The 26,490-nt window shown below is 38.4% G+C and overlaps 1 protein-coding gene across 3 annotated transcripts in view; it reads right to left on the bottom strand.

Annotated features, from left to right (window-relative positions):
* Positions 1 to 23,522, bottom strand: part of cpne1 (copine I) — a 33,380-nt gene extending 9,858 nt beyond the window's left edge. Inside the window, exons 1-2 of one of the 3 annotated variants that reach the window (XM_059329195.1) lie at positions 23,415 to 23,522; positions 10 to 135 (exon numbers count right to left, since the gene is read on the bottom strand). In XM_059329195.1, coding sequence (XP_059185178.1) covers positions 10 to 135 — 126 coding nt within the window. In that variant the 5' untranslated portion in view covers positions 23,415 to 23,522. Of the gene's footprint in view, positions 1 to 9; positions 136 to 3,358; positions 3,502 to 9,699; positions 12,785 to 23,414 lie in introns of those variants that run through there. The other 2 variants (XM_059329196.1, XM_059329194.1) reach the window with 2 other exon arrangements.
* Between the last annotated feature and the right edge of the window lie 2,968 nt (positions 23,523 to 26,490).

The following is a 26,490-nucleotide window of genomic DNA, read 5'->3' as shown; positions in this document are numbered from 1 at the left end:
GACTCGTACCTCGGTCCAGGTGTCTCCAGTTTTCTGCAGCAGGACACAGAGCGGATCAGACCTGGAGCCCACGTCTTTATCCAGCAGGCTGCAGCAGGACACGCTCAGCTCCACCTTACTCACACAGTCCGCCATCTGGAGGGGACACACAGAGACCGGGTCAGACACAGAGACCGGGTCAGAGACAGAGACCGGGTCAGAGACAGAGACCAGATCAGAGACTGGGTCAGAGACAGAGACCGGGTCAGAGACAGAGACCGGGTCAGAGACAGAAGAAATAAATAATAATAAACATTACAAAAGAACTAAATATGACAACCCTAGTCAGGGAGCATTTATATAGAAACAAAGAAAAAAAATTCAACTATATCAATATATGAGATATGGTTTAATTCCATATCACATTTAAAAACATATCCATATATCTTTTATATCTTTTATATGGATATATGGCCCCGCCCTACTTCCACATGTTAATGTGTGAGTATTTGCTGCTGTGATAGAAAGATAATTATTGATTTCTGGAGTCTGACAGATGAAACAAACATGACGACGCTTCAGGGAAACGTGAAAGAATCAGCAAATAAAGAAATAAAACAGGATGTTGGGTGATATTGTAAATAACTGAGGTCCAGCCGTACATAACGACAACATTAAAAACATAGAACCAAAGAAACTACAGCAGCAAAGCTTCACTGCAGCTCAACAACTCAACAAACTGTTTCTTTATGATTCTTCAGACTTTAATCAGGATGAAAACAGAGTTCTACAGCTGAACCAGAAACAGTTTGATTGTGTGAGCAGCAGGCTCCTCCCCCTCATCTACTGACCTACTGACCTCCTTCAACAGTAAACAGTCCTTCATGGTGACCAGTGTTCTGGAGAGAAGAACCGTCTGGTCCATGAGGAGGCTCCAGCCTGACTACAGACACTAGAACACCAGAGACTCTGAAGCTCCAACACCTTTAACCCATTTAGTCCTAAAACAGCTGTATAAACAGCTGTAAACCTCTGATTGGTGATTTTAAAATCAGCCCCTAAAACCTGAAGTTTCTCTGTAAATCCAACAGAAGTGTCAACTCTTCTACTAAATAATAGATTGTTCAGCCTCTGTAGCAGATAGAAATGAAATTCATAAAGTATCTGAGAGCTTATAGCTGTTATATCTGAGCTCCCTCCGCTATAGTCGTCTTCACCATGATTTATAAGTTCTGGAAAAGTCCCATGATGCATTGGGACACTCCCACATGGATTCTGATGCATTGTAAAATTTGTAACAGTGTTTTGAAATAGTATTCAACAGATGTGACAACATACAGAAACAGGGAATAATAACTATAAATGTGTTTTGGAATAAAGTGCTCAGTTATCTTAATTATTGATTCATGTGTTGATACATATTGTCTTCAGGTTTATTCTTTGACCTTTGGGGGGATTAATTCCTCTTTATTGTTATGATAATAACTACTGTATATATATTATATATGTTATAATTCTGCATCAGGAGCATCTGATCTGTTTCACTTCTGTCACATCAGAGTCACATCAACACTTCCTCCTTCGTTTTTATAATTTATCTGAAAATAGTTTTCTCAAATACAAACAAACAGAAAATATAAAACTGAAAATGATTCTTCAGGTTATTTTAGAAATGGTGTTTTGTTGTTTTAATGGTATTTTTATTTAATCTTTATTTAAATGTCTAATACTGACATGACTGATGTAATTTAGTCTATTTCTTTTATTTATTAATCTCTCATTTCTCAGTTTAATACTAGAGATGTCTGATAATAAATAATAATAATAATAAACTCACTGGATGTTTAATGTATAAAAAAGCTAAAACTTCTTTAATAAAGTGTTTGATATGATTTATAATCTCTGTTTGAGAAAAAAATACCTTTTGTATCTGTTCAAAATCCACACAGAAAAGTTCTATTTTCATTCTGGCTCTAAAACTCTGTAATATATACAAGTAATAATAATATATTAATATAGAGCTTTAAACTCTATATTGTTCACATTATATTACTATATGACACTGATATAAACTGATCCAATAATAAAACTGACTGGTTCTGCTGTTCTACAGCTTCAATACTTTGACTTCTGTTACTCTGAAGTAAACGTTGCTGCTGTAACTTTAACACTATAAACTTTCTGAATGTTAAACATGTAAATCAGTATTTTATTAGTCTGGTTTCTCTACTTTCACTGATGGAAATTACTTCAATATAGAGCTATAAAGATAATAAACACTAAAGATAATAAAGACTAAAGTTACCTGAGCACAGACAGGAAAGATGACACGCCTTAATACAAACTTCTGATAGGATCCTACGGGTTCTCCTCACTGTTTCACTGGACTAAATACATGTTGAGTTACTTTTAAGATACTACTTAAAAAACCTGTTGAATTATTTCAGATTAAATATCATAACAATATAAAACACTGATAGAAATCGTCCAGAATCTAACAAATTACTAAACTGATAATAATAATAATAATAATAATAACTGTCAGTCATTCTACCTAATAAGAACTTCTTCTACTTTGAGGTAAACGTTGCTGCTGTAACTTTAACACTAATAAAACTATTTGAATGTAAACTGTAACATGTAAATCAGTATTTTATTAGTCTGGTTTCTCTACTTTCACTGATGGAAATGACTTCAATATAGAGCTATAAAGATAATAAACACTAAAGATAATAAACACTAAAGTTTCCTGAGCACAGACAGTAAATGACACGCCCTAATCCAAACTTCTGATAGGATCCTACGGGTTCTTCCACTGTTTTAGTGGACTAAATACATGTTGAGTTACTTTTAAGATATTACTTAAAAAAATATGATAGAAATTGTCCAGACTTTTTCTTTGCTGCTTAAACTTTTACACTTTCAAAAACTATTTGAATGTAAAACCTGAACTTGTTTATTTCACGTTGCCTCTGAAAATGATATAATATTTTTATATGAACATAATAAACACTTAAGTTTAATCCAAACTTCTGATAGGATCCTATGGGTTCTCCTCACTGTTTCACTGGACACATTAAAAGTTTAAACTCTCAGATAGTTCAGCCTGTTCCGAGCAGCACCTGAACGCATCACCAGCACTAAAGTGAATGGAAGTTAATCAGTTAAATCAGATAAAGCCGGTCAGTAAACGCACCACCGCTCTTTATCTCTCCAACACACAATAACTCAGCATTAAGTTAATATTTATATAATTACTGTGTAAATCTCCTTATCGAGCCGTTTTATTTATATTTATATTTAATGTGACCACAGAACAAACAGTCCGACAGGAAGTGACCCCGTCCAGTCACAGTGAACACACCTGAGGAGCACTCACCTGTACCTGAGCCCTCTGACGCGCTTTAACAAACACAAACTGGATCTTTAGTGGATCTTTGATCTGTTTTAGGAGTCAAACGGCCGTTTCTGTCTCCGTTCAGCTAGCAGGGAGCGGCTCACACCAGCCGCGCTCTGATTGGACAAGCGGCTCAACAACCCGCGTCCTGATTGGACAACACGACTGTCAGTCACGCCCACTGCGCTCTGACGTCAAGCACCAACAGACATCCCGAGCAGGCTCCTTCAAAATAAAAGCGGCAACACAACAGAGTCTTTAAACGCAGCAGAAGCAGCAGGATTGTCTGGATTTAATCCAATTAAATCCACTTTATTTATATAGCACATTTAAACAAGCAATACATAGTCAAATAAGTGCATAAATCTAAAATAATGCTATAAAAAAAACAATAAAATCAAACTGATAAACTTAGTAAAATAAATAAAAGACAAAGAGGAAAACAAAACTCACGCAGAGTTAAAAAGCAGGAGAATAAAAATGGATGTTAAGCTTCAGCTGCTAGAACATTCTGCTGCTTTAGACTGATCATTTAAAAAATAAAACATTTAAAGAACAATCTGCAGCCAACCAGCTCCAGCAACCAGCAGGCCCCTGAACGCAACATTCTGCAGTAGTTTATGAATTATGTTTCCACAAAGCAAATTAAAAAGGTAAATATTCCAGCAATAAACAACTTTACTGTCATTGTTGATCTTCTCCATGCAACTTATAATTATCTGTTGTTTAAATCTCTCTTCTGCAGCAAATAACAGAAGAAAACAGCCCGAGAACAAAAAAAGAAATAAAGAAAGTTGGATCTGATGATTATTATTCGTGACTTTCCGTCCATCGTTGACTGGAACGTTACAGAACTGAGACTCTTTTCTAAAAGTCTTCAAGGTTTCAATCATTTGCTTTAACAGATTAAATGTTGGTGCAATAATTAATCATCAAACAAACACAAAGAACCATTCAGACTTTAGTGTTTAACTACAAAAACAGAGAAAACATGTTGGATGGAGCCACAAACCTGATTTTGAGCCTCACAATGAAGAGAAAACAACGACTGAGTCTGAATGATCAAACCAACATTACAAATAGAGAGAAACTCTTATTAGGAGTGAGAGAAGAGAACCAGAGGAGAAGTTAGAGGAATAGATTTACTTCACACTATCTCACTTTATTTCACACCAAAATGATCAAAGGAAATGCGTATTAAATATGAAGTTAACTGGTTCTGATATCATCTATCTTATTACTTAGACGGGGCAGATATATATATATATACATATATATATATATATATATATATATATATATGTATATACATATATATATATATATATATATATATATATATATATATATATGTATATATATATATATATATATATATATATATATATAGGGTTATATATACTATATGTGTGTAATGTTTACATGTACACCTGTATAATGGTGTTTATGTGAATATGTTTATGTATAAATGTTTCTAGTCTACGCTGTTGAACTTTATGTTGTTTATTTTTTGGTTCAAAAAGAAGAATTAATAAAATGAAAAGGTCATAATGAGCATTTATCAATATGATTTTGTAAGAAATATCTCAGGAATCATCAGCTCGCCGAGCTAGAAAAACTCTAAACGAGACTTGAAGTTGACTAAGTTTAGATATTAATTATTATTATTATTATTATTATTAAGGTTCTGAGCGGTCGGAGACTTTAGTGAGTTTTAAAAGCTCTGATGCACATTTTAGTTGACTTTTAATGGAATTTGAAAACAAATTCCAATAGGCTGACGCCTGATCAATAAAAATAAATATATAACAATAAAAACGTAAAGACAACAGTCATTTATTTCCTATAATTATTTTGTAACTGGAATCTTCACCTGAACTACAGTATTACTGCAAGAGATTAAACAGTTATAAAGACAATGCAGCTTTACAATGCTGCTTATTAATGATAATAATAATAATAATAATAATAATAATAATAATAATAATAATAATAAAGAGCAGCAGGTTTAGTCTTGAAAATATATTATTTGCACAATGTTTAATCTGGTTGATCGGCCTATTAAGTCCAAACTTTACATGAAATAAATGTGATATTAATTATTAATTATTAATCCAGTTAATATGATCTTTGTCTCATGTGATGATTCAACAGCTGGTCCTGTCAGAGTTCTGGAGCTTTCAGTCTGCTGTCTCAGGTCTTCTTCACCTGTTAGAACAGACAGAAGAGACTCACTGGAGCTACTGGAGCGTCTGATATAGACGAATCAGGAAAAACTCCACTAAGTGGACCATTAATTATGATTTTTCCCTTTGAGAATTACTGTTAAAGCACAAAACAAAAAACAAAAAGACTGACGGTTCCATTGGTTGGCAGTAAATGTTTGTGCTTTTATTCTGAAGGGCAGAGACTCCAGCAGGAAGCTGTCAGGTGATAAAGAGTTAAAGAGTTAAAGAGATCAGACTGAAAACAGAAAGTCAGAGGAGTAAATGGAGGACAGGAAGAAGAAGAAGAAGATGAAGATGATGAAGATGAAGATGAGCCTCTGACAGAACAACAGATTGATTTTATTCATCAGAGTCACAAAGTGTCAGAGTGACGAGGATCAAAGAGAAACAGAGAGACAGAAAACAACCAGAGAGTCTGTTAAACCACGTAGATCACACACACACACACGAAGGTCCTGATCCTCTAATAATATTAATAATAATATTATCAATAATAATATTAATAATATTAATGTTAATGCTGATGACATCACAGATCTCCAGTAAAGGACCAGCTGACTGTCTGAAGCTGACTGAAGCTGTTCCACGTCGGATCGTTCATCATTATTCCGGTATATTTTTTTTTAATGGGTAAAATAAACAAATTAAATAAATAAATGCTTATCATGATGTTGTCAACATTCCTCCTTCTTCACTAGTGTTGTGAGGATTTCCTGTTTATTACATAGAAAGTCCTGTTGACTGAATATAAATATTCTGTTTGGTTTTTACTCACATTTCTCTCAAAGGACCAGATTCATCAGATTATATTATTAAACGTACAACATTTCTCCCCCGGAGCCCCTAGACGGTTATTAATATTATTAGTCTAGAGTAAAACTTTTGTATTTATTAACTGTTGAGATTTGCACTTTACGCTACATTTACATTTATGATTGACTTTTATTTTGTTCTACGATTTTTATTTATTTATACAGACTAAAAAAATCTTTTTCTATATATTTTTCAGTATTTTTTAATATCGTTATTGCAAAAATTCCCTGAATTATGTTGATAATCTTTCAGGGCCGTATGAATGCTCCTATTTTAACTTTATTCTTTATTTATGCTCTTATAATTTTACATATTGATGATTTAAAACTCATTTGCATTGTTTATTATCTGCGAGCGTTGTTTATTAACGTGTGCAGACTCTGATTGTATCAGTCGTGGGTTAAGGTTCACATGTGGAGCTGAAATTATAATTAAATACGTTTTGTTCCTGCAAACGTCATCAAACTGAACAATAAGAGCTAAAAGTCACAACATACTGTCACTTTGTGAGTTTTTAATGCACTCTGTTATATTTTTAGACTCTATATTCATATTTTATTCTGCACTATAATCAATACTCCTTTAGACGTGTTTATTTTAATTGCATGTTGTTGCTTGAAGTATGTTGAGGTTGTTTTTTTTATTTCATTGTGAAAAACTCAGTGAGTTTTCTACTGTAATTTAAATTAAATATCAGCAAAAACTAATTTAGACTGAATATTCCTGTTATTTTAGGGTAAGTGTGTCATTCATTCACACATCCTGGTATTTATCCATTAACTAGACATGAACATGTTATATTTTTACAGCAGAACTGTGTTTCCTACAGTTTATGAGAGAAAAAAAGTTAAAGATTTGTGCTATTCTTTGATTTACGGTAATTAAAAGTGTATTACGGTGATATTGTTTTTTTATTTTACGCCCTATTTCTGATGTAATTTGACAGTTTTACTGTCACTTCTACAAACATTTTTTAGAGTGTAAATGAGAGCAAACACCTCCACCAGTCCAGAGAAATCTACTATAGAGTCTATATTGTTATGTCTGTGACATTTTAACCCATAGGAACCTATGGTGACACGGTGTCACAAACATTTTAAATGTTCTAGTAATGTTCATGTGTTTTCTCAGGTACATAAGTGTTTTTCAGTGTTCTACAGCTACAGCAGCTTGTTGAGAAGCCGTCCAATAAGGCATTGTTATTTATATTTATTTATTATCGATTTATTATTATTTTGTTACTTAAAAACAAATCTTAAATGGAATTTGTTGTCTAACAGCACTATTAATGTCACAATTTTGATAAATGTTGTGGAGATGCAGAGAAAAAGGCAAATTTGTGTTTCTGTAAGCAGAAAATGTGTCTAGTTTATTTATTTAAAAATAAGAAATATCATAAGGTCCACTTGGTCTGTGGTATATTCACCATAATTTTCCTTTTTAAGGATTACTGGCTCTGGGTTCTTATGGGTTAATATCTGTTCAGATCTTCCACCAGGACTCAAAGGAGGGGAAACATCTGGTTCGGGGTCCGGGACGTGTTTATCAATGTGTGCAGACGTTGAACATGATTTTATCAGCAGATGGATTAAAGCTCAGATGTGGAGCTGCAACTACACTGAAACATGTTTTTAAATAAAAAGGAACTGAAGGTTCTCCAGTTAGAGAGTGTGATGATGGAGAACACAGAGAGAAGCTGTAGATCAGCAGACAGAAGAACTAGAAACTACCAACACACTCCAGTTCTCACCAGTTCCACCACAGAGAAGAGATCCATGAGAGACGTCTCCATGGAGACAGAAGACAGACAGAGATCTGATCAGAAGGTTCTCAGGGTTCTTCAGGAACGTCCTTTTATTAGCCAAAGCATCATGTACGTTAGAACACCATCATACAAGTTGTTCACACTGACAATGAAACAAAAAGGAGCTTTAAGGTGAAACATTATTACAACAGAAAGCAACAAACTAAAATAAAGACGAGTTCATCATCCAGAGCTCCAACAGCGACATCACAACACAGAGTCAGAGCCCACACACATTATTTACAAGATAAAACAGGAGTCAGCAACGTGTCGCCCACATCATCATCATCATCATCATCATCATCATCATCATCATCGTGGTCTACGGAGCAACAGAGCAACACAGTCGCATCAACATTTCACCATGGCAACACAGCATCATCAACATTTGATCATGGCAACAGAGCTTTATCACAGTTACCACAGCAACAGGATGTGGAGACATTATCAGAACCAGGAAGCGTTCATCTAGAGCATGCTTTACCATAGCAACGGAGCAGGTTAACGTAGCAACAGAGCAATAAACAGTTACCATAGCAACACACTTCATCATCAGTTTACAGGAGCAACAGAGCAGAGAAGAGATTACCAGAGCACAGCTTCATTATTAAACACCAGCAGCATATTTAAGCGCTTACAGCAACAAAGTTAGTGAACCTCGTTATTATTATCATGATGGAACAAAACAACAGAACATGTGCAGATATTCAGGATCAACGGAGGACAAGAAGCTGCTCTGGAGACACAGAGAACCAAAGTCCTGCCAACATCTTCATCATCATCATCAGTTAGCTACCAGTCAGTGGTGGAGCCATAGATATCTATGAGAAAGGCTAGATGGCTGGAGGCGGCCATCTTGCCACAGGCAGCTCACCCACTCATAACACCATTTAAATAACCAGATTGATTCATTTTAAACCTGTTTTCAAACGGTTTGGTTTGTTATAAACCTCAGAGTTGTGGTTATGTTCCTGCATACTCAAGAATCATTTTAATACATTTTATATAAACTATTCTTGAGTACGCAGGAACATAACCACAACTTCTGCTTTTCTGACTTATTTTTTCCCTGTATTTCTGACTATTTTTCTGTTTTTTGTTAAATCTAGAAATAAGCATGTTGAACACTTTCAAGATACAACAAGATAAATGATCAAACACTTCTAAATCTAAAGTTTTTTTTATCTTGGTAAGAACCAAATAATCATCAGGTCACTCTGCTCGGGCCAGTTCATCACTGCTGGCAGCTTTACTTTATCTGGTTTTAAGAGTTCATTTATTATTTTAAGTGTTCCACATGATCATTTCTAGATTTAATAATCTTAATTTAAGAAATCTTGTCAAGTGAAATTACATAAAAATATATTAAAATTATTCTTGAGTATGCAGGAACATAACCACAACTCTGAGGTTTATAACAAACCAAACCGTTTGAAACTGGGTTTAAAATGAATCAATTTGGTTATTTAAACGCTACATGAACAGTAGACGGATGTCATGAGGGTGAGCTGCCTGTGGCAAGATGGCCGCCACGCCAGGACGTCGTCTCCATTGGGAACAGCCATCCAGTGTTTATATAGATATCTATGGGTGGAGCGGCAGAAACAAGCAAAGTCTGAATCAGAGTCTTCCTACTGGCCAGACTGTAGGGGGCGGGGCTTACCCGTCATTATCTACACAAAGGGGGAGGAGTCTCAGTAATGACTGACAGTCAATGGCAGACAAAGTCTAAACTGTGCGGTCGGTGCTTGGGTTCGAGTCCAGAATCTGGTATGGTTCATACTGGCTGGATGGTTGATCCAGGTGAGTGAAATATGTTTTTATACAGTCGGTTTGTTTTAACCGAGGCTGATCTTGACTTTGCGTGCTCCGATCGGTCGGTCGTTGAGGTCCATAACGGCGGCGGAGGCTTCCTCGTGGTTCTGGAAGGCCACCATGGCCTCACCTGTTGGCAGGCCTTTATCACTGAACTGCAGGCAGACTGAGCCCGGCAGCACCTGGTAGCCGTAGAAGAAGTCCATGATTTCATCCACCGTTACCGTGAACGGCATGTTCTGAATCTTAACGATCGTCGGGCCGGCGGCACCACGTTGGTTGTTTGGGTTGTTCGATCCTCCAGGAGCCGGCTGGTTCCGCAGGCCGTCGGCTGGGTTAAACACCTGCTGTCCCCCGTTAGCCCCGGCCCCTTGGCGTCCTTGGTTGTTGTTAGCTCCGCCCCCTCTGGTCTGACCTCCGCCGCCTCCTTTTCTGTTGGCGTTGTCAAAGGGCACCAACCCTCTTAGCCCATCCTGGCTGAACGGCGCTCCTCCTGCAGCGGGGCGAAAGCCTGGTGGCTCCAGGATTGGAGCTCCAGGAAGACCAGCGACTAGTGGAGGAGCCACGCCCAGATTCACGTCCCCGAGTCCTGCCGCCAGAGGAGGTAGAGGAGGAGGACCTGCCAGACCGTTTCCTGGGGCTGAGAATGGTGTCACAAAGGGGGCGCTGTTGAGGTTCCCCATGGTGTTTCTGAGGAAGTTAAACTCCTCCCCACTAATACCTGCAAATGGGTTGATCTGAGGTTGTTGGGGAGTGGGCTGGGCTTGCTGGTGCTGGTTCTGATTTTGGTTCTGTTGGTTCTGGTTGCGTTGGCCCCTCTTGTTCTGGGGAGGAGGATTCCTCTCAATTTCCTTCATTTGCTCAAAGGTCACCAAGTGGACAAAGGCATCACGGCCGTTGAGTTTTTGGCGGTGCAGTCTTTCAGCTTTGCGGGCATCTTCCTCGGTGCGCAGCTGGAAGATAGCTTGCCCTAAACCGTTGCCATGGCTATCTGTCAGAACCTTTAGGGTGTCCTCGTAAAGTCCCACATCCTCCAGGAAGGCACGGACATCCTTCTTGGAAACATTGTAAGGGATATTGGTGATGTGGGCACAGTTCCTAGGAACTTTCATGCCATCCTGGTTCTTACCATCACCCTGTGCTGCTTCTCGTTTGCGGATGGTGTCTATCTTTTCAAGCATTCCCTTCCGGCTGATTGGGTGGACCTGGATGAAGCGGGTGCCCATATACTGCATGTGAGCACCCAGAGCAGTCTTGTAGTCTTGTTCTGTTTTGAACTCAAGGAATCCCTCTCCTGTGGCGCGCCCATTGGGCCCGTAGGCGATATAGATGCTGTCCTCCATGATGGCCAAATTGTTAAAGAACTCCTTTATCTGTTTCTTGTCGGCCTCGTAGGGAAGGCCCTTCAGGTAGACACAGAACTCCTGCCGGTGAGGAGATCGAGACCTTCCTCGCTGATCCCTGCCTCCTGGACCAGCGTTACCTCGGCGGTGATGCTGGTCCTGTGACTCGTTCATGTTATTTGATTTGATGATATTGTGAGGAGGTTGGCCCATCATGCCGTCGTTTAGGCTGGCCCATTGCCGCTCGGAGCCTGGACTGATCTCAATGAACCGTTGGCCCATCATGCCACCTCCCCGCTTTACAGCTTCAAAGCTTTCCTGTGGCGAGAAGAACTTGACCATAGCCCTGCCAGTGGGCCGACCCTGCCCGTCCCTCATCAGGCGAGCCCCTTCCACCCCGAGACCCCGGAAAAACTCCCTGACGTCCATCTCTGAGCAGGAGAATGGGAGGTTCTGCAGGAGGATGTATAACTCGTCGGGATGGGCCACTCCAGCTCCAGCAGCAGCAGCAGCAGCAGCCTTCATGTGGGCCTGGAGGCCCAGAGAGGCCAGGGGGGACAGAGGGTTGAACAGCATGGGATTGGGGGTTCCAAGAGGGAGGCCGGAGCCCAGTCCTCCTGGGGGAGGTAGGGAGGGGTTGAAGGGAGGCAGGGAGGACATGTGAGGGAGGTGGTGGGACATAGGAGGTACTGGAGGTCCTTGGGTCAAGGGGGAGACAGTAGGAACAGGGGGAAGGGAGGACACTGGAGGGGGAACTGGGATGGTGGGCAGCGTGGGCATGGGGGGCATGGAAGGCATGCTGGGAAGTGGAGGAATGGGTGGGGGGCCTGCATTGAGAGATGCCAGAGCTGTGGTGATTGTGGGGGCAGAGCTGTAGCTGTTGGGGAAGCTGGGCACCACACTTGCCACAGATTTGTTGATCTGTGGCTCTTGGGATGAGCTTGCTGCTGTCACTGAGGCTGGGTTGTTACCAAAACCTTGGTTTCCATGGCTACTGCTTCTTGCCCCTGCCCCTGGCTGCACTGTGGGTATGGGGGCGGGGCCTGCCTGTCGGTTGGCGTTTCCTGAAGTTGGCGGCGCGGTCTCCACAGCGCCAGCACCAGCCTCAAACCTGCGGCGGCTGAGTTCAATCATATTCTGCATCTCTGTCTTGCTGCTAAGCAACAGTGAGACTTTGGATCCCTTAATGGACCCACCTGTACGCATCATCCCCAGCCGGGCGTCCTCGTCAGTAGCAAAGACAATGAAGGCTTCGCCATGCTCACCCCCCACGATGTGCACTCCCCCGTCAGGGATGGTGAGGCCAGAGAAGAAGTGTCTGATGTCCATGGTGCCGGCCACTATGGGCAGACCCTGCAGCCTGATGACTACCGCCATACTGACTGCTAAACAACAGCCCTACAACCTGGGGAGAAAGCAACACTACCGTCAGATGAAGAGCAGAAAGAGGAGGACCAGTGGTTTCCAGATGTTCCTCAGGAAACTCAGATCTGACTTTGAAGGCCAATAAAGGCTTAGCCAACACTGCTTACTTATTATTTTAGTTTCTTCAGAATAAACCAGAGACCATTTTTTAAACTTTATGCACCTATTTCTGGGTCCTGACATTTGGAAACCAGTGGCGTTTGAAAGGGGTTTTGGGGGATGGGGGTGAAAACTTTGCAACATTTGCAGGAAACTGGCAAAATGCTAAACTCACAGTCTTCTATCTGCAGCTTTTAGTAAGTTTAATAAACATCTTTCAGATCTTTGAAAATCAAGAGCTCATGGTGCACTGCAGACTTTTTCCAAAAAACAAACAAGAAAAGCAATCTTAAACATTATCATTCCTCTACTGTTCATTAATCGTGCTGTAAAAGAAGGACATGGAAGGAGTAAAGCAATGGGTCCGATTTTAATATCAATGCCAGTCCCCAGTTCCTTTATTCTTTACAATGCATTTCTTTTACAACATGTACATATATACGTAATATATATGTACAAATATGTATATAAACACAAGACAGAACTTTCCCAGAGAAAATAAAGTTCTCACAGTAATGAAACACAAATAAAACTTCTAGACTGACCGAGCCAAATCTGCACTGATACATGGTACAATTTTTATCAACAGACTAAATCATTTGCCTTCTGTAACATTAATAATTGAAGATTCTGGCCAAAGATTTTTGATAATTAAGTAACGGTACCAATTTCCCTTTTCCTAAACAAGCAAGAACCCGGGCAGGGTCACAATCTGTAACTCCTCCCAGGGACGTCTGATTGATGCAACTCACAACTCTTTTTTCACTTTTATCATTTATTTGTTTCTAAAGTTTGAACCAAGCATGCTGGCCTTTGACATACCTCATTCTTCATTAAATGTTTCTGTAAGACAGCTCAGTCTGTCAGTCTTACACAAGAAACTTCCTGATGCAATTTATTTAGTTGAAAAATAAAGTTTACAGAGTTGCTTCAAACAAATTGCCCATCCGATCATCAAGCAGTATTTAAAACCATATTTCCACCTTTTGTACCTTCAAACAAGGATGAAGTGTCGAATGACAACATGTCAAAAAGCACAATTTGTTTTAAGATTACTGAAGACATTGAATTTTAATCAAGATGCTCAGTGTATCAGCCCTAATATGTAGCCGGGAAGTTGTTTGAAATTTTGCTATCTAAAGTAACCCTTATGTCCAGGCAACATTGAACATCATGTATGCGAACTGTTTGCAGAGCAGATGCGACGCAAATGTATCTTTTTACTGGCTACACCTGCAGGGCAGATATGATGTAGAGTTTAGTGAGTCGCAGGCAAAACAAGATATGAGCGTTCTTTCTGGAATTACATGGGATTGTTTCTAGAGTTGTTCCGATTCCGATACCAGTATCAGAAATTGTTTCGATACTGCCAAATATGCTGCATCGGTATCAGCGAGTACTGGAGTCCAGGCACCGATCAGATACCACCTAATTTATTAAATTAGTAATCTATTTACTGGTTCGCTCTGTTAAGCTAATATTGTGGCTGCACTTTAATTTAAATATATTCCTAGATTTATTTATTTAAGTTGCTGTTACACTACTGTTTTGTATACTGTTTTATTTAAAAAATAAATGTAAAAAGTAAATGAATTGAATCAGCTGTATTTATTCATGTTTTACAAAGAGTTTAACCTGAGCCAGAACCACAATGATAATCATATCACAGTCATGCAGGTGTAGGATGATGTTTTTTTTTTAATAACATACTGGTATCGGATCGGTACTCGTATCGGCTGATACCCACAGCACAAGTATCGGAATCGGTATCGGGAGGAAAAAATGGTATCGGAACATCTCTAGTTGTTTCTTCAGTTTTTGGACCGAACCAAGTCTGTGTAATATTGGATTGGTAACGGGGGGATGGAATTACAAAGCAACTCTCGGCTGCAACTGGAAAAATAAATGCAGATCAACTCCTGAAGTAGAAGCAACGTTTGATGCTAAGTTGCGGCAGCTGCTCTGCGAATGGACGACATACATTATGTGTTTAATGTAGCTCGGGTGCTACTGTTATCTACCATGCAGTACAATTATGTGGCTTGTATTCTGAAATTTGAAAACTCACCAGTGCAACTAAGCTGTGTGTATAGTTTCACTGTTGAACACGACACTGAAACCTGGTGGACAGGTATATTATATATATATATAACTGTTTAAAACACCTAAATGGAAATCAACCTTCCTCAGAACAGACACGTTTAGGTATTTTCAGCAATTGGTTGGTTGTTTTTAACTGGCTTGTGGTGCAGTGTATGATTTCACCCTTACTTCTACATGAAAAACTGCTAAACTCAAGAATCTCAACAGCCACATAAGATTTTAAACTAGCAGCAGGAAAGCAAATCTCGGAATCAAACTGCAGCAACTTCCCTTCCTGGTACACCTCCAAAACCAAAACCATCACAACCAAAGAGACCAAAGACGATTCATTGTTCTTCCAACCACTCGAAGGCTCATTTTGAGGTCTGTAACCTTTAGTTAAACTACAGCATCAATAAAAAAACGATCACTATACGTCAAACTAAACTCAGACTGTCATCAGAACCAGTCGATTAGAGAACTAAAGACAGGACATGCTGGGCTGGAACCAGCAACCAGCAACACCAAGAAACAACCCAGGCAACCAGCAACAACACAGAGGAGAGCAGCACTGATCTTTCTGCTTCTCTGATCCTCAAACAGCATCAAATCAGCAGGCAGCAACTTCAGCAGCAGATTGTACAACACAAGCAACATGTCGACCAGCAAATCTGCAAAACATTGTCAACAAAACATCAAGTTAACAGGAGCAAGAGTAGCAACTTATCAACCAGAGCAATAGGAGCAATGTCACCAACACTTACCACAATGAAACCCAGGTACATGTCAACCAGAACAACATTAGCAACATGTCAACGAGAGCAACATTAGCATTATATCAACCAGTGCAACATTAGCATTATATCAACCAGTGCGACATTAGCATTATGCAAACCAGAGCAACATCAGCAACTGATCAACAGCAGAGCAACTCAGGACAGCAGAGAAGAGAAAGCAAACAGAAGGGAGGTGCAGAGCAACACTGAGAGAAACCAGGATCCCAAACTGAGCAACGGGAGCAACACTCGCCCCTTCAGCAATCTGTGAATCTTCAGACACATCTTCACCATCTGTCCTCCAACTAATCCTGGTCCAGGACTCTCAGACATCACGGATCCTGGATGGACTTCTCACTCCACTCAACTGACATTTCAGGAGCTCTGAAGCTCAAAACATTTGCAAGTTGAACAATATAGAATATTGATGTTTTTAAAGCGTGGTCCAGGTGTGACCTGCTACCTGCAGCTCTCAACATGATGCCAGACATCATCATCATCAGTTATTTAAGTGCTCACCTTCAGCACTAAGAATATTTCATATGACTGGCTGTTCTCCTGAAGCTTGGTCAAGATGAACATCTTCTACCTGGACATTCACTCCTCAGGTTGCCTCGGGGCGTCAACCTTCCAACAGTCTGGCAGAAACATCAACAGCAGCAAGAGGATGAAACACAGCAGGAGAGGAAATAGCACCAGCTAATCGTTTCAGAAACCAGAGTATCCAGAGAAAAAGGTGGAAAGGTTCAACTGAAGCTCACAGAAACCAACAAACAAAAAAGAGCTGATAGGATACAGAAAATAACTTCCTTCAAACAGCCAGAAAACCAGAAAAGACATTTCCAAAAACAGCAAATTCAGGTTTAAAGAGCACTGCCTTGATTTCTGAGTTTAAAGCTGGGAGACATAACTGTCCACATTCTTTTGTCAACCTCAAAACAAGACAAACACAACAGGGTTGGAGCAGAAGACAGATCAGACACCAAAGACAACGATTCAACCCTCATCAGCCGAGATGGAGCTCAAATCTGAACAGAAACGACCAGGAGACGCTCTGGAGGGGTGAAACCTGGAGCACACAGCAGCTCGCTGCACCTTGTTACACCTGGAACCAACTAACTAACTAACTAACTAACCAACTAACCAACTAACTAACTAACTAACTAACTAACTAACTAACTAACTAACTAACTAACTAACCAACTAACTAACCAACTAACCAACGAACTAACTAACCAACTAACTAACTAACTAACCAACTAACTACCTACAGGACCGGATCCATCCATCACTTTCACAAATGACCAATACAATCTGTGGTTCTGCTTGAACACAACTCCACCAACCTGCACAGGACAAAACAAATACATAGTGCTGCAACTAAGCATTATTTTCATTATGGATTAATCTGTCGATTATCTAAATGATTAATCGATGAGTTGTTTGGTCAATAAAATGTATAAAAATATCAATGAGTGTTTCCAAACCACAAGATGACGTCAACAAATCTCTTGTTTTGTCCACAAACCAAAGAGATATTCAGTTTATTGTCATAAAGGAACAAAGAAACCAGAAATATTCACATTGAAGAAGCTGAAATCAGAGAATTTGGTCTTATTGTCTTTAAAAAAACTGATCAAACCAATTATTGGATTATCAAAATAGTTGACGATTAATTTAATAATCGATTATTGTTCAATTAATCGAATAATTGTTGCAGCTCTACAAATAAACAACTTGTGTACGGCAAACTGTCCAAAGGTAGCTGTTCTCCATTTCCACACAAATTCACCACAAACAATCAGGAAAATATCAGCCTCACGTGTAAATAAACACGTTACTTTCATGTAAAAGTCACGGCGCCAATCTGACCTGGAATATTTTCCAAACAACCAATAAGACCAAAGAATTTAAAAGAAAGAAATAAGTTTCATAAAGAAGCCTATTTGTCACAGTCACAGAGTTAAATAATGACTCATAAAAGCAAATTAATAATCAAACCATAAGTCACATTTTCAGCCTCTGCTGAACTGCTTTTGGTCCAATTATGCAACAAAACTATCAACATGCAGTTAGTTAAAATGTCTTTTAACTGTTGATTAGACTGGAGAGAAGTCATGATATCCTGACCAACCACAACCAATATTCACGTTTATTCAACTGTCAAAAATCTGATGAATAGATTAATTTATCATCGGACTCGGTGGTGGGGAGAAAACCCTCGCTGACACGGCCCAACAGTCCTTTAATATTCAACCTGTAAATAAACATTTTTGGTAAGGTCCCCTTAAATTATTCACATTATTATTATTATTATGTTTTTTTTTTTTTACAATTTGTTTGTTTGAAGTCAACCACTATGTGCATTAACACAACACAGAGCTATATTAGGAAGACAAACAGCCTTTACTGTTGCAGAATCTGCCTGTAAAAAACAAATAGGAAAAACTGTAACGAAAGGTGCATCAAAGTTACCACAAATGCTACAAATTGCATGCATAGAAATAGAGAATATGGATTAAAAAAATGGACAGAAATATAGTTGCACAACCTGCAGCTGCACATCTGGAGTGCTGCTTCATTTGAACAACCTAACTTTGATTTCTATTCTTTGGCTTTAAACATATATCTATATATATTTAAACAGATATCTGAGAGAGAATTCACTCACTGACATGTGAAAGCAGCTCCTACATTATTAGCAGTAGTTTATAGTCTGTAAACATAATACTAAAAATACTAATACTAATACATACTATTAGGGCTGCACAATTAATCAAATTTTAATCGTGATCATGATTTTGGCCGTCACGATTAAATCAACCTGATCATCGGTGATATTTCCATTTTAAAATGCGTCTCTCCTGCAGATCTAATCGGCTCGTTAAGAAGAATAACGAGTCGAAACAGCACAGTCCTCCTGCAGCAGTCTCTCCCAGCTGCAGAGCCGGAGGGGATGTTAACCCCTTAGTGTCCAGTCTGCTAACAGGCTAACAGTTAGCTCTGTAGCAGTACAGTGTGTATGTGCTAACAGGCTAACAGTTAGCTCTGTAGCAGTACAGTGTGTATGTGCTAACAGGCTAACAGTTAGCTCTGTAGCAGTACAGTGTGTATGTGCTAACAGGCTAACAGTTAGCTCTGTAGCAGTACAGTGTGTATGTGCTAACAGGCTAACAGTTAGCTCTGTAGCAGTACAGTGTGTATGTGCTGCTGCTGCAGGAGGTGTTAGCTTAGTGATCTCTGTTTGTTTACAACAAGCACCAGACACTAAAAACTGTTGCTATTGTTTGTTTAAAAGTAGTGCAATATACAGATACAAAAATACAGATGTTTTCCTAACATAATCGTGATTATTATTTGGCCATAATCATGCAGCCCTACCCACTAATACTAATATTAATACTAATAACAGTAATACTAATAATACTAATAATATTAATAATACTAATAATATTAATACTAGTGTCTCGAACATAAACATCTGAGGAGGTGACGCGGTGTGACGTCATGACCAGGGGGCGGGGCCTGTAGTCTGCAGAAACATGAAAACTATGAAATAATCGACTATTAAACCTGTTGAGACTCTCCCTGCTGCTCCTCTTCATCAGCTCTCACTGAGGATAAACTACAGCTGGAGCTGAGGATAAACTACAACTGGAGCTGAGGATAAACTACAACTGGAGCTGAGGATAAACTACAACTGGAGCTGAGGATAAACTACAACTGGAGCTGAGGATAAACTACAACTGGAGCTGAGGATAAACTACAACTGGAGCTGAGGATAAACTACAGCTGGAGCTGAGGATAAACTACAACTGGAGCTGAGGATAAACTACAACTGGAGCTGAGGATAAACTACAACTGGAGCTGAGGATAAACTACAACTGGAGCTGAGGATAAACTACAACTGGAGCTGAGGATAAACTACAGCTGGAGCTGAGGATAAACTACAGCTGGAGCTGAGGATAAACTACAACTCTCACTGAGGATAAACTACAGCTGGAGCTGAGGATAAACTACAGCTGGAGCTGAGGATAAACTACAACTGGAGCTGAGGATAAACTACAGCTGGAGCTGAGGATAAACTACAGCTGGAGCTGAGGATAAACTACAACTCTCACTGAGGATAAACTACAACTCTCACTGAGGATAAACTACAACTGGAGCTGAGGATAAACTACAACTGGAGCTGAGGATAAACTACAGCTGGAGCTGAGGATAAACTACAACTCTCACTGAGGATAAACTACAGCTGGAGCTGAGGATAAACTACAGCTGGAGCTGAGGATAAACTACAACTGGAGCTGAGGATAAACTACAACTGGAGCTGAGGATAAACTACAGCTGGAGCTGAGGATAAACTACAACTGGAGCTGAGGATAAACTACAGCTGGAGCTGAGGATAAACTACAACTGGAGCTGAGGATAAACTACAGCTGGAGCTGAGGATAAACTACAACTGGAGCTGAGGATAAACTATAACTGGAGCTGAGGATAAACTACAGCTGGAGCTGAGGATAAACTACAACTGGAGCTGAGGATAAACTACAGCTGGAGCTGAGGATAAACTACAACTGGAGCTGAGGATAAACTACAACTGGAGCTGAGGATAAACTACAACTGGAGCTGAGGATAAACTACAGCTGGAGCTGAGGATAAACTACAGCTGGAGCTGAGGATAAACTACAGCTGGAGCTGAGGATAAACTACAACTCTCACTGAGGATAAACTACAGCTGGAGCTGAGGATAAACTACAGCTGGAGCTGAGGATAAACTACAACTGGAGCTGAGGATAAACTACAACTGGAGCTGAGGATAAACTACAGCTGGAGCTGAGGATAAACTACAACTCTCACTGAGGATAAACTACAGCTGGAGCTGAGGATAAACTACAGCTGGAGCTGAGGATAAACTACAACTGGAGCTGAGGATAAACTACAACTGGAGCTGAGGATAAACTACAGCTGGAGCTGAGGATAAACTACAACTGGAGCTGAGGATAAACTACAGCTGGAGCTGAGGATAAACTACAACTGGAGCTGAGGATAAACTACAACTGGAGCTGAGGATAAACTACAACTGGAGCTGAGGATAAACTACAACTGGAGCTGAGGATAAACTACAACTGGAGCTGAGGATAAACTACAACTGGAGCTGAGGATAAACTACAACTGGAGCTGAGGATAAACTACAACTGGAGCTGAGGATAAACTACAACTGGAGCTGAGGATAAACTACAACTGGAGCTGAGGATAAACTACAGCTGGAGCTGAGGATAAACTACAACTGGAGCTGAGGATAAACTACAACTGGAGCTGAGGATAAACTACAACTGGAGCTGAGGATAAACTACAACTGGAGCTGAGGATAAACTACAACTGGAGCTGAGGATAAACTACAACTGGAGCTGAGGATAAACTACAGCTGGAGCTGAGGATAAACTACAGCTGGAGCTGAGGATAAACTACAACTCTCACTGAGGATAAACTACAGCTGGAGCTGAGGATAAACTACAGCTGGAGCTGAGGATAAACTACAACTGGAGCTGAGGATAAACTACAGCTGGAGCTGAGGATAAACTACAGCTGGAGCTGAGGATAAACTACAACTCTCACTGAGGATAAACTACAACTGGAGCTGAGGATAAACTACAACTGGAGCTGAGGATAAACTACAGCTGGAGCTGAGGATAAACTACAACTCTCACTGAGGATAAACTACAGCTGGAGCTGAGGATAAACTACAGCTGGAGCTGAGGATAAACTACAACTGGAGCTGAGGATAAACTACAACTGGAGCTGAGGATAAACTACAACTGGAGCTGAGGATAAACTACAGCTGGAGCTGAGGATAAACTACAACTGGAGCTGAGGATAAACTACAGCTGGAGCTGAGGATAAACTACAACTGGAGCTGAGGATAAACTACAGCTGGAGCTGAGGATAAACTACAACTGGAGCTGAGGATAAACTATAACTGGAGCTGAGGATAAACTACAGCTGGAGCTGAGGATAAACTACAACTGGAGCTGAGGATAAACTACAGCTGGAGCTGAGGATAAACTACAACTGGAGCTGAGGATAAACTACAACTGGAGCTGAGGATAAACTACAGCTGGAGCTGAGGATAAACTACAGCTGGAGCTGAGGATAAACTACAGCTGGAGCTGAGGATAAACTACAACTCTCACTGAGGATAAACTACAGCTGGAGCTGAGGATAAACTACAGCTGGAGCTGAGGATAAACTACAACTGGAGCTGAGGATAAACTACAACTGGAGCTGAGGATAAACTACAGCTGGAGCTGAGGATAAACTACAACTCTCACTGAGGATAAACTACAGCTGGAGCTGAGGATAAACTACAGCTGGAGCTGAGGATAAACTACAACTGGAGCTGAGGATAAACTACAACTGGAGCTGAGGATAAACTACAGCTGGAGCTGAGGATAAACTACAACTGGAGCTGAGGATAAACTACAGCTGGAGCTGAGGATAAACTACAACTGGAGCTGAGGATAAACTACAGCTGGAGCTGAGGATAAACTACAACTGGAGCTGAGGATAAACTACAACTGGAGCTGAGGATAAACTACAGCTGGAGCTGAGGATAAACTACAGCTGGAGCTGAGGATAAACTACAACTGGAGCTGAGGATAAACTACAACTGGAGCTGAGGATAAACTACAACTGGAGCTGAGGATAAACTACAGCTGGAGCTGAGGATAAACTACAACTCTCACTGAGGATAAACTACAGCTGGAGCTGAGGATAAACTACAGCTGGAGCTGAGGATAAACTACAGCTGGAGCTGAGGATAAACTACAGCTGGAGCTGAGGATAAACTACAACTGGAGCTGAGGATAAACTATAACTGGAGCTGAGGATAAACTACAGCTGGAGCTGAGGATAAACTACAACTGGAGCTGAGGATAAACTACAGCTGGAGCTGAGGATAAACTACAACTGGAGCTGAGGATAAACTACAGCTGGAGCTGAGGATAAACTACAACTGGAGCTGAGGATAAACTATAACTGGAGCTGAGGATAAACTACAGCTGGAGCTGAGGATAAACTACAACTGGAGCTGAGGATAAACTATAACTGGAGCTGAGGATAAACTACAGCTGGAGCTGAGGATAAACTACAGCTGGAGCTGAGGATAAACTACAGCTGGAGCTGAGGATAAACTACAACTGGAGCTGAGGATAAACTACAGCTGGAGCTGAGGATAAACTACAGTAAACATTAATAAGGTGTGGGTTAGCAGCTAACGGCAGCTAGCCGCTAGACTAGAACCGTTAAAACAAACCAACCGGAGGAACATTTATGAACCAGAAACAGAGTCACTACTATAATAGATATCATTATAATAAACATTATTATAATAGATATCATTATAATAATAATATTAACATTAATATTAATAATATTATTATAATAGATATCATTATAATAACCTCCCGACAGACAGAGAGCCTCTGCAGCCACAGCTAACTAGCAGAGAGGCTGGATGTAGCTTAGCATTGAGCTAACGCTCCGTTAGCCACCTAGCTGCTCTGAGCTGGCTTTGTGTGTGTGTGCTGGAGCTGCTAGCGGCTCCTCCGGGGCTCTGCTGCCGCCAGAGGAGCCTCCCTACCCGCGGAGTCTTACCGAGAGATCTGAGAACAAACACACTGAGGTTTGATCATGAACGGAGCTGCTCTGCTGCTTCTTCTGCTTCTGCTTCTTCTCTCTGCTGCTGCACGAAATGTCGGAAACACCGCGAGAACTGGCTGGTGACGCGAGACTTCGGTTCCCCCTGACGTCAGAGCGACAGCGGCCCTACAGGCTGGAGAAAGAATAGACATTTATATATATATTATTATAAATATACATATAAATATATATTATTATAAATATACATATAATTATATATTATTATAAATATAAATATATATTATTATAAATATACATATACATATATATTATTATATATAGACATATCATTATATATTATTATAAATATACATATAAATATATATTATTATAAATATACATATAATTATATATTATTATAAATATAAATATATATTATTATAAATATACATATAATTATATATTATTATAAATATAAATATATATTATTATAAATATACATATAATTATATATTATTATAAATATAAATATATATTATTATAAATATACATACACATATATATTATTATATATAGACATATATTTATATATTATTATAAATAAACATATAAATATATATTATTATAAATATACACATACATATATATTATTCTATATAGACATATAATTATATATTATTATACATATTATATATACATATATTTATATAGGTGTGTGTGTGTGTGCGTGTGTGTGTGTGTGTATATGTGTGTGTCTAAAAGTTAATTATATAAATTTAATCATATATATATATATATATATATATATATATATATATATATATATATATATATATATATATAAAGAGTCAGCTTCTTCTAAACCAACATGGCTCAGTTCAGTAGTTTCAGTAGTTTGGTTTTGTCTCTGACATGATCCTGATGAGATAAATTTTCTTCCAGGACACTTTATAGAGACGTTTGTTCAGACTGTCACTGGATTTAAATTATTAACTTCGACTGCAGTAAATGCAGAAAAATCCAACATCTGTCATTAAAGGAATGTATAAAAATAAGACTTATATATTATAATAAGTCTTCTGATTAGTCTGAATATCAGACCTTCACACAGACATTTGTAGCTTTGTGGAGCTCAATTTCTATAATCAACCATCTAATTAACTTATTAATTAACATTGATATACTAGCTAAATGTGCTTATTGTTTATGTACATTGGTTTTTTGTTTTATTGTGTTTATTTACTGTTGGGGTTGCAAAATTCTGGTAATTTAAATTCCAAGAAACTTTAGAAACTTTCCATGGGCATCAACGGTCATTTTTGTGGGAATAAACTGGGAATTTACAGAATTGAAGGTTGGGAACTTAAAGGGAACTGAGATGTAGTTGGAGAAATATATTTAAACAAATTTAAGTACATTTTACTTTATTTTTGAATGGGGTTGGGTTTATATTTATCTCAACATTCATGTTTTTGTTGTTCAATGAAAGAAATGATTGTTTAAACAAAAAATTAAAACTTGATTAATTTCTACTTACAAATAAATCTGTTGAAATGTCGTGATTTTTAGCAGTATTTTTGCATGGATGTCTGCTTATGACAAAACAAACTGTATACTTTATTATATATAATATATATGTATTTATGTTTGGATATGATAGTTTGTTTAAATTACCCACAAGTTCCAGTTAATTCTTATAATTTCCATGGAAACTTTATAGAGTTGGAATATTTCCAGTTTAACTTCTCATGGAAAGTTTCTGTATATGGAACTTTATTTAGTGTAAAGTGATATTGTTCAATCATCATAAAACAATCTGATTTATTACGTATGTCGTGGTGTTTTGTATTGTGTATATTATATTAATTATTATCGTTTGTTGAGTTGTTGTTTGACAAACTGGCTAGAAACTATGTGTTCTGAACAAAGTGTTGGCCCATTAAATATAATAATCCCAATACATTTAAACATGAAACAGGAATAAAACAAAACAATTTTTCTTGCATAACCATGAAGCAGCATTTTATTGCTTATTTATAATAACAATAATAATAATAATACATTTGGGATGAGAGTAACAGCAGAAGACAGTAGATGGAATCTAATAAATGTGAACAATACAAGACTTCAAAATCCTCTCAGAGTGTAAAAACCTGCAAATATCAACCAGGTTTTAATATCCAGAACATCAGAATCACCTTCAGAACAAGTTAGAGACTAGAGACTAGAAACTAGAGACTAGAAACTAGAGACTAGACACTAGAAACTAGAAACTAGAGGTGTTTCTATTGAGGATCAGCCGTTGTGGTCAGATCAGGGCTCTGTCAGTCTTGTAGAGTTGAACTATCAAACAGCAGCTGGTAACATGAGGACAATGCTAATAAACATGATGCTAATAAACATGATGCTAATAAACATGATGCTAATAAGCATGATGCTAATAAACATGATGCTAATAAACATGATGCTAATAAGCATGATGCTGGTTGACTGAAGACTGAAGAACTGATGCAAGAGGACAAAACTAAACTATAATACTGTGAAACAGAGAGAGAGTCTGTGTGAAGACAGCAGGAGGATCTGTGGATCATTCAGGAGAAGTTGGGACTCTAGTTCTTTATATATATATATATATATATATATATTTATATATAAATATATATATATATATATATATATATATTTATATATAAATATATATATATATATATATATAAATATATATATATATATATATATATATATATATATATATATATATATATATATATATATATATATATATATATATATATATATATATATATATATATATATATATATTTATATATATATATATATAGTTCTTTATAGTATTGTATAGAGTCATGGTATACGGCCCTCAGTACAACTACATGCATTTGAGCATGAAATCTTAAAAGTTCAGTGTAAAAATGCACAAAATGACTTCTTATAATTAATGTTGGTCTGCTGTTGTTGCACTGAAACACAACAAATAACAGTAAGTGGTTATTTTTTATTTGCTTCAAACCCTTTGTATTCCTATTTATACTGTTAAACATGCATTTGAGCATGAAATATGTTAAGTTAC

Source organism: Centropristis striata, chromosome 3 (genome assembly GCF_030273125.1).
Source record: "Centropristis striata isolate RG_2023a ecotype Rhode Island chromosome 3, C.striata_1.0, whole genome shotgun sequence".
NCBI lineage: Eukaryota > Metazoa > Chordata > Actinopteri > Perciformes > Serranidae > Centropristis > Centropristis striata.
This window is presented reverse-complemented; position numbering and strand designations above follow the sequence as displayed.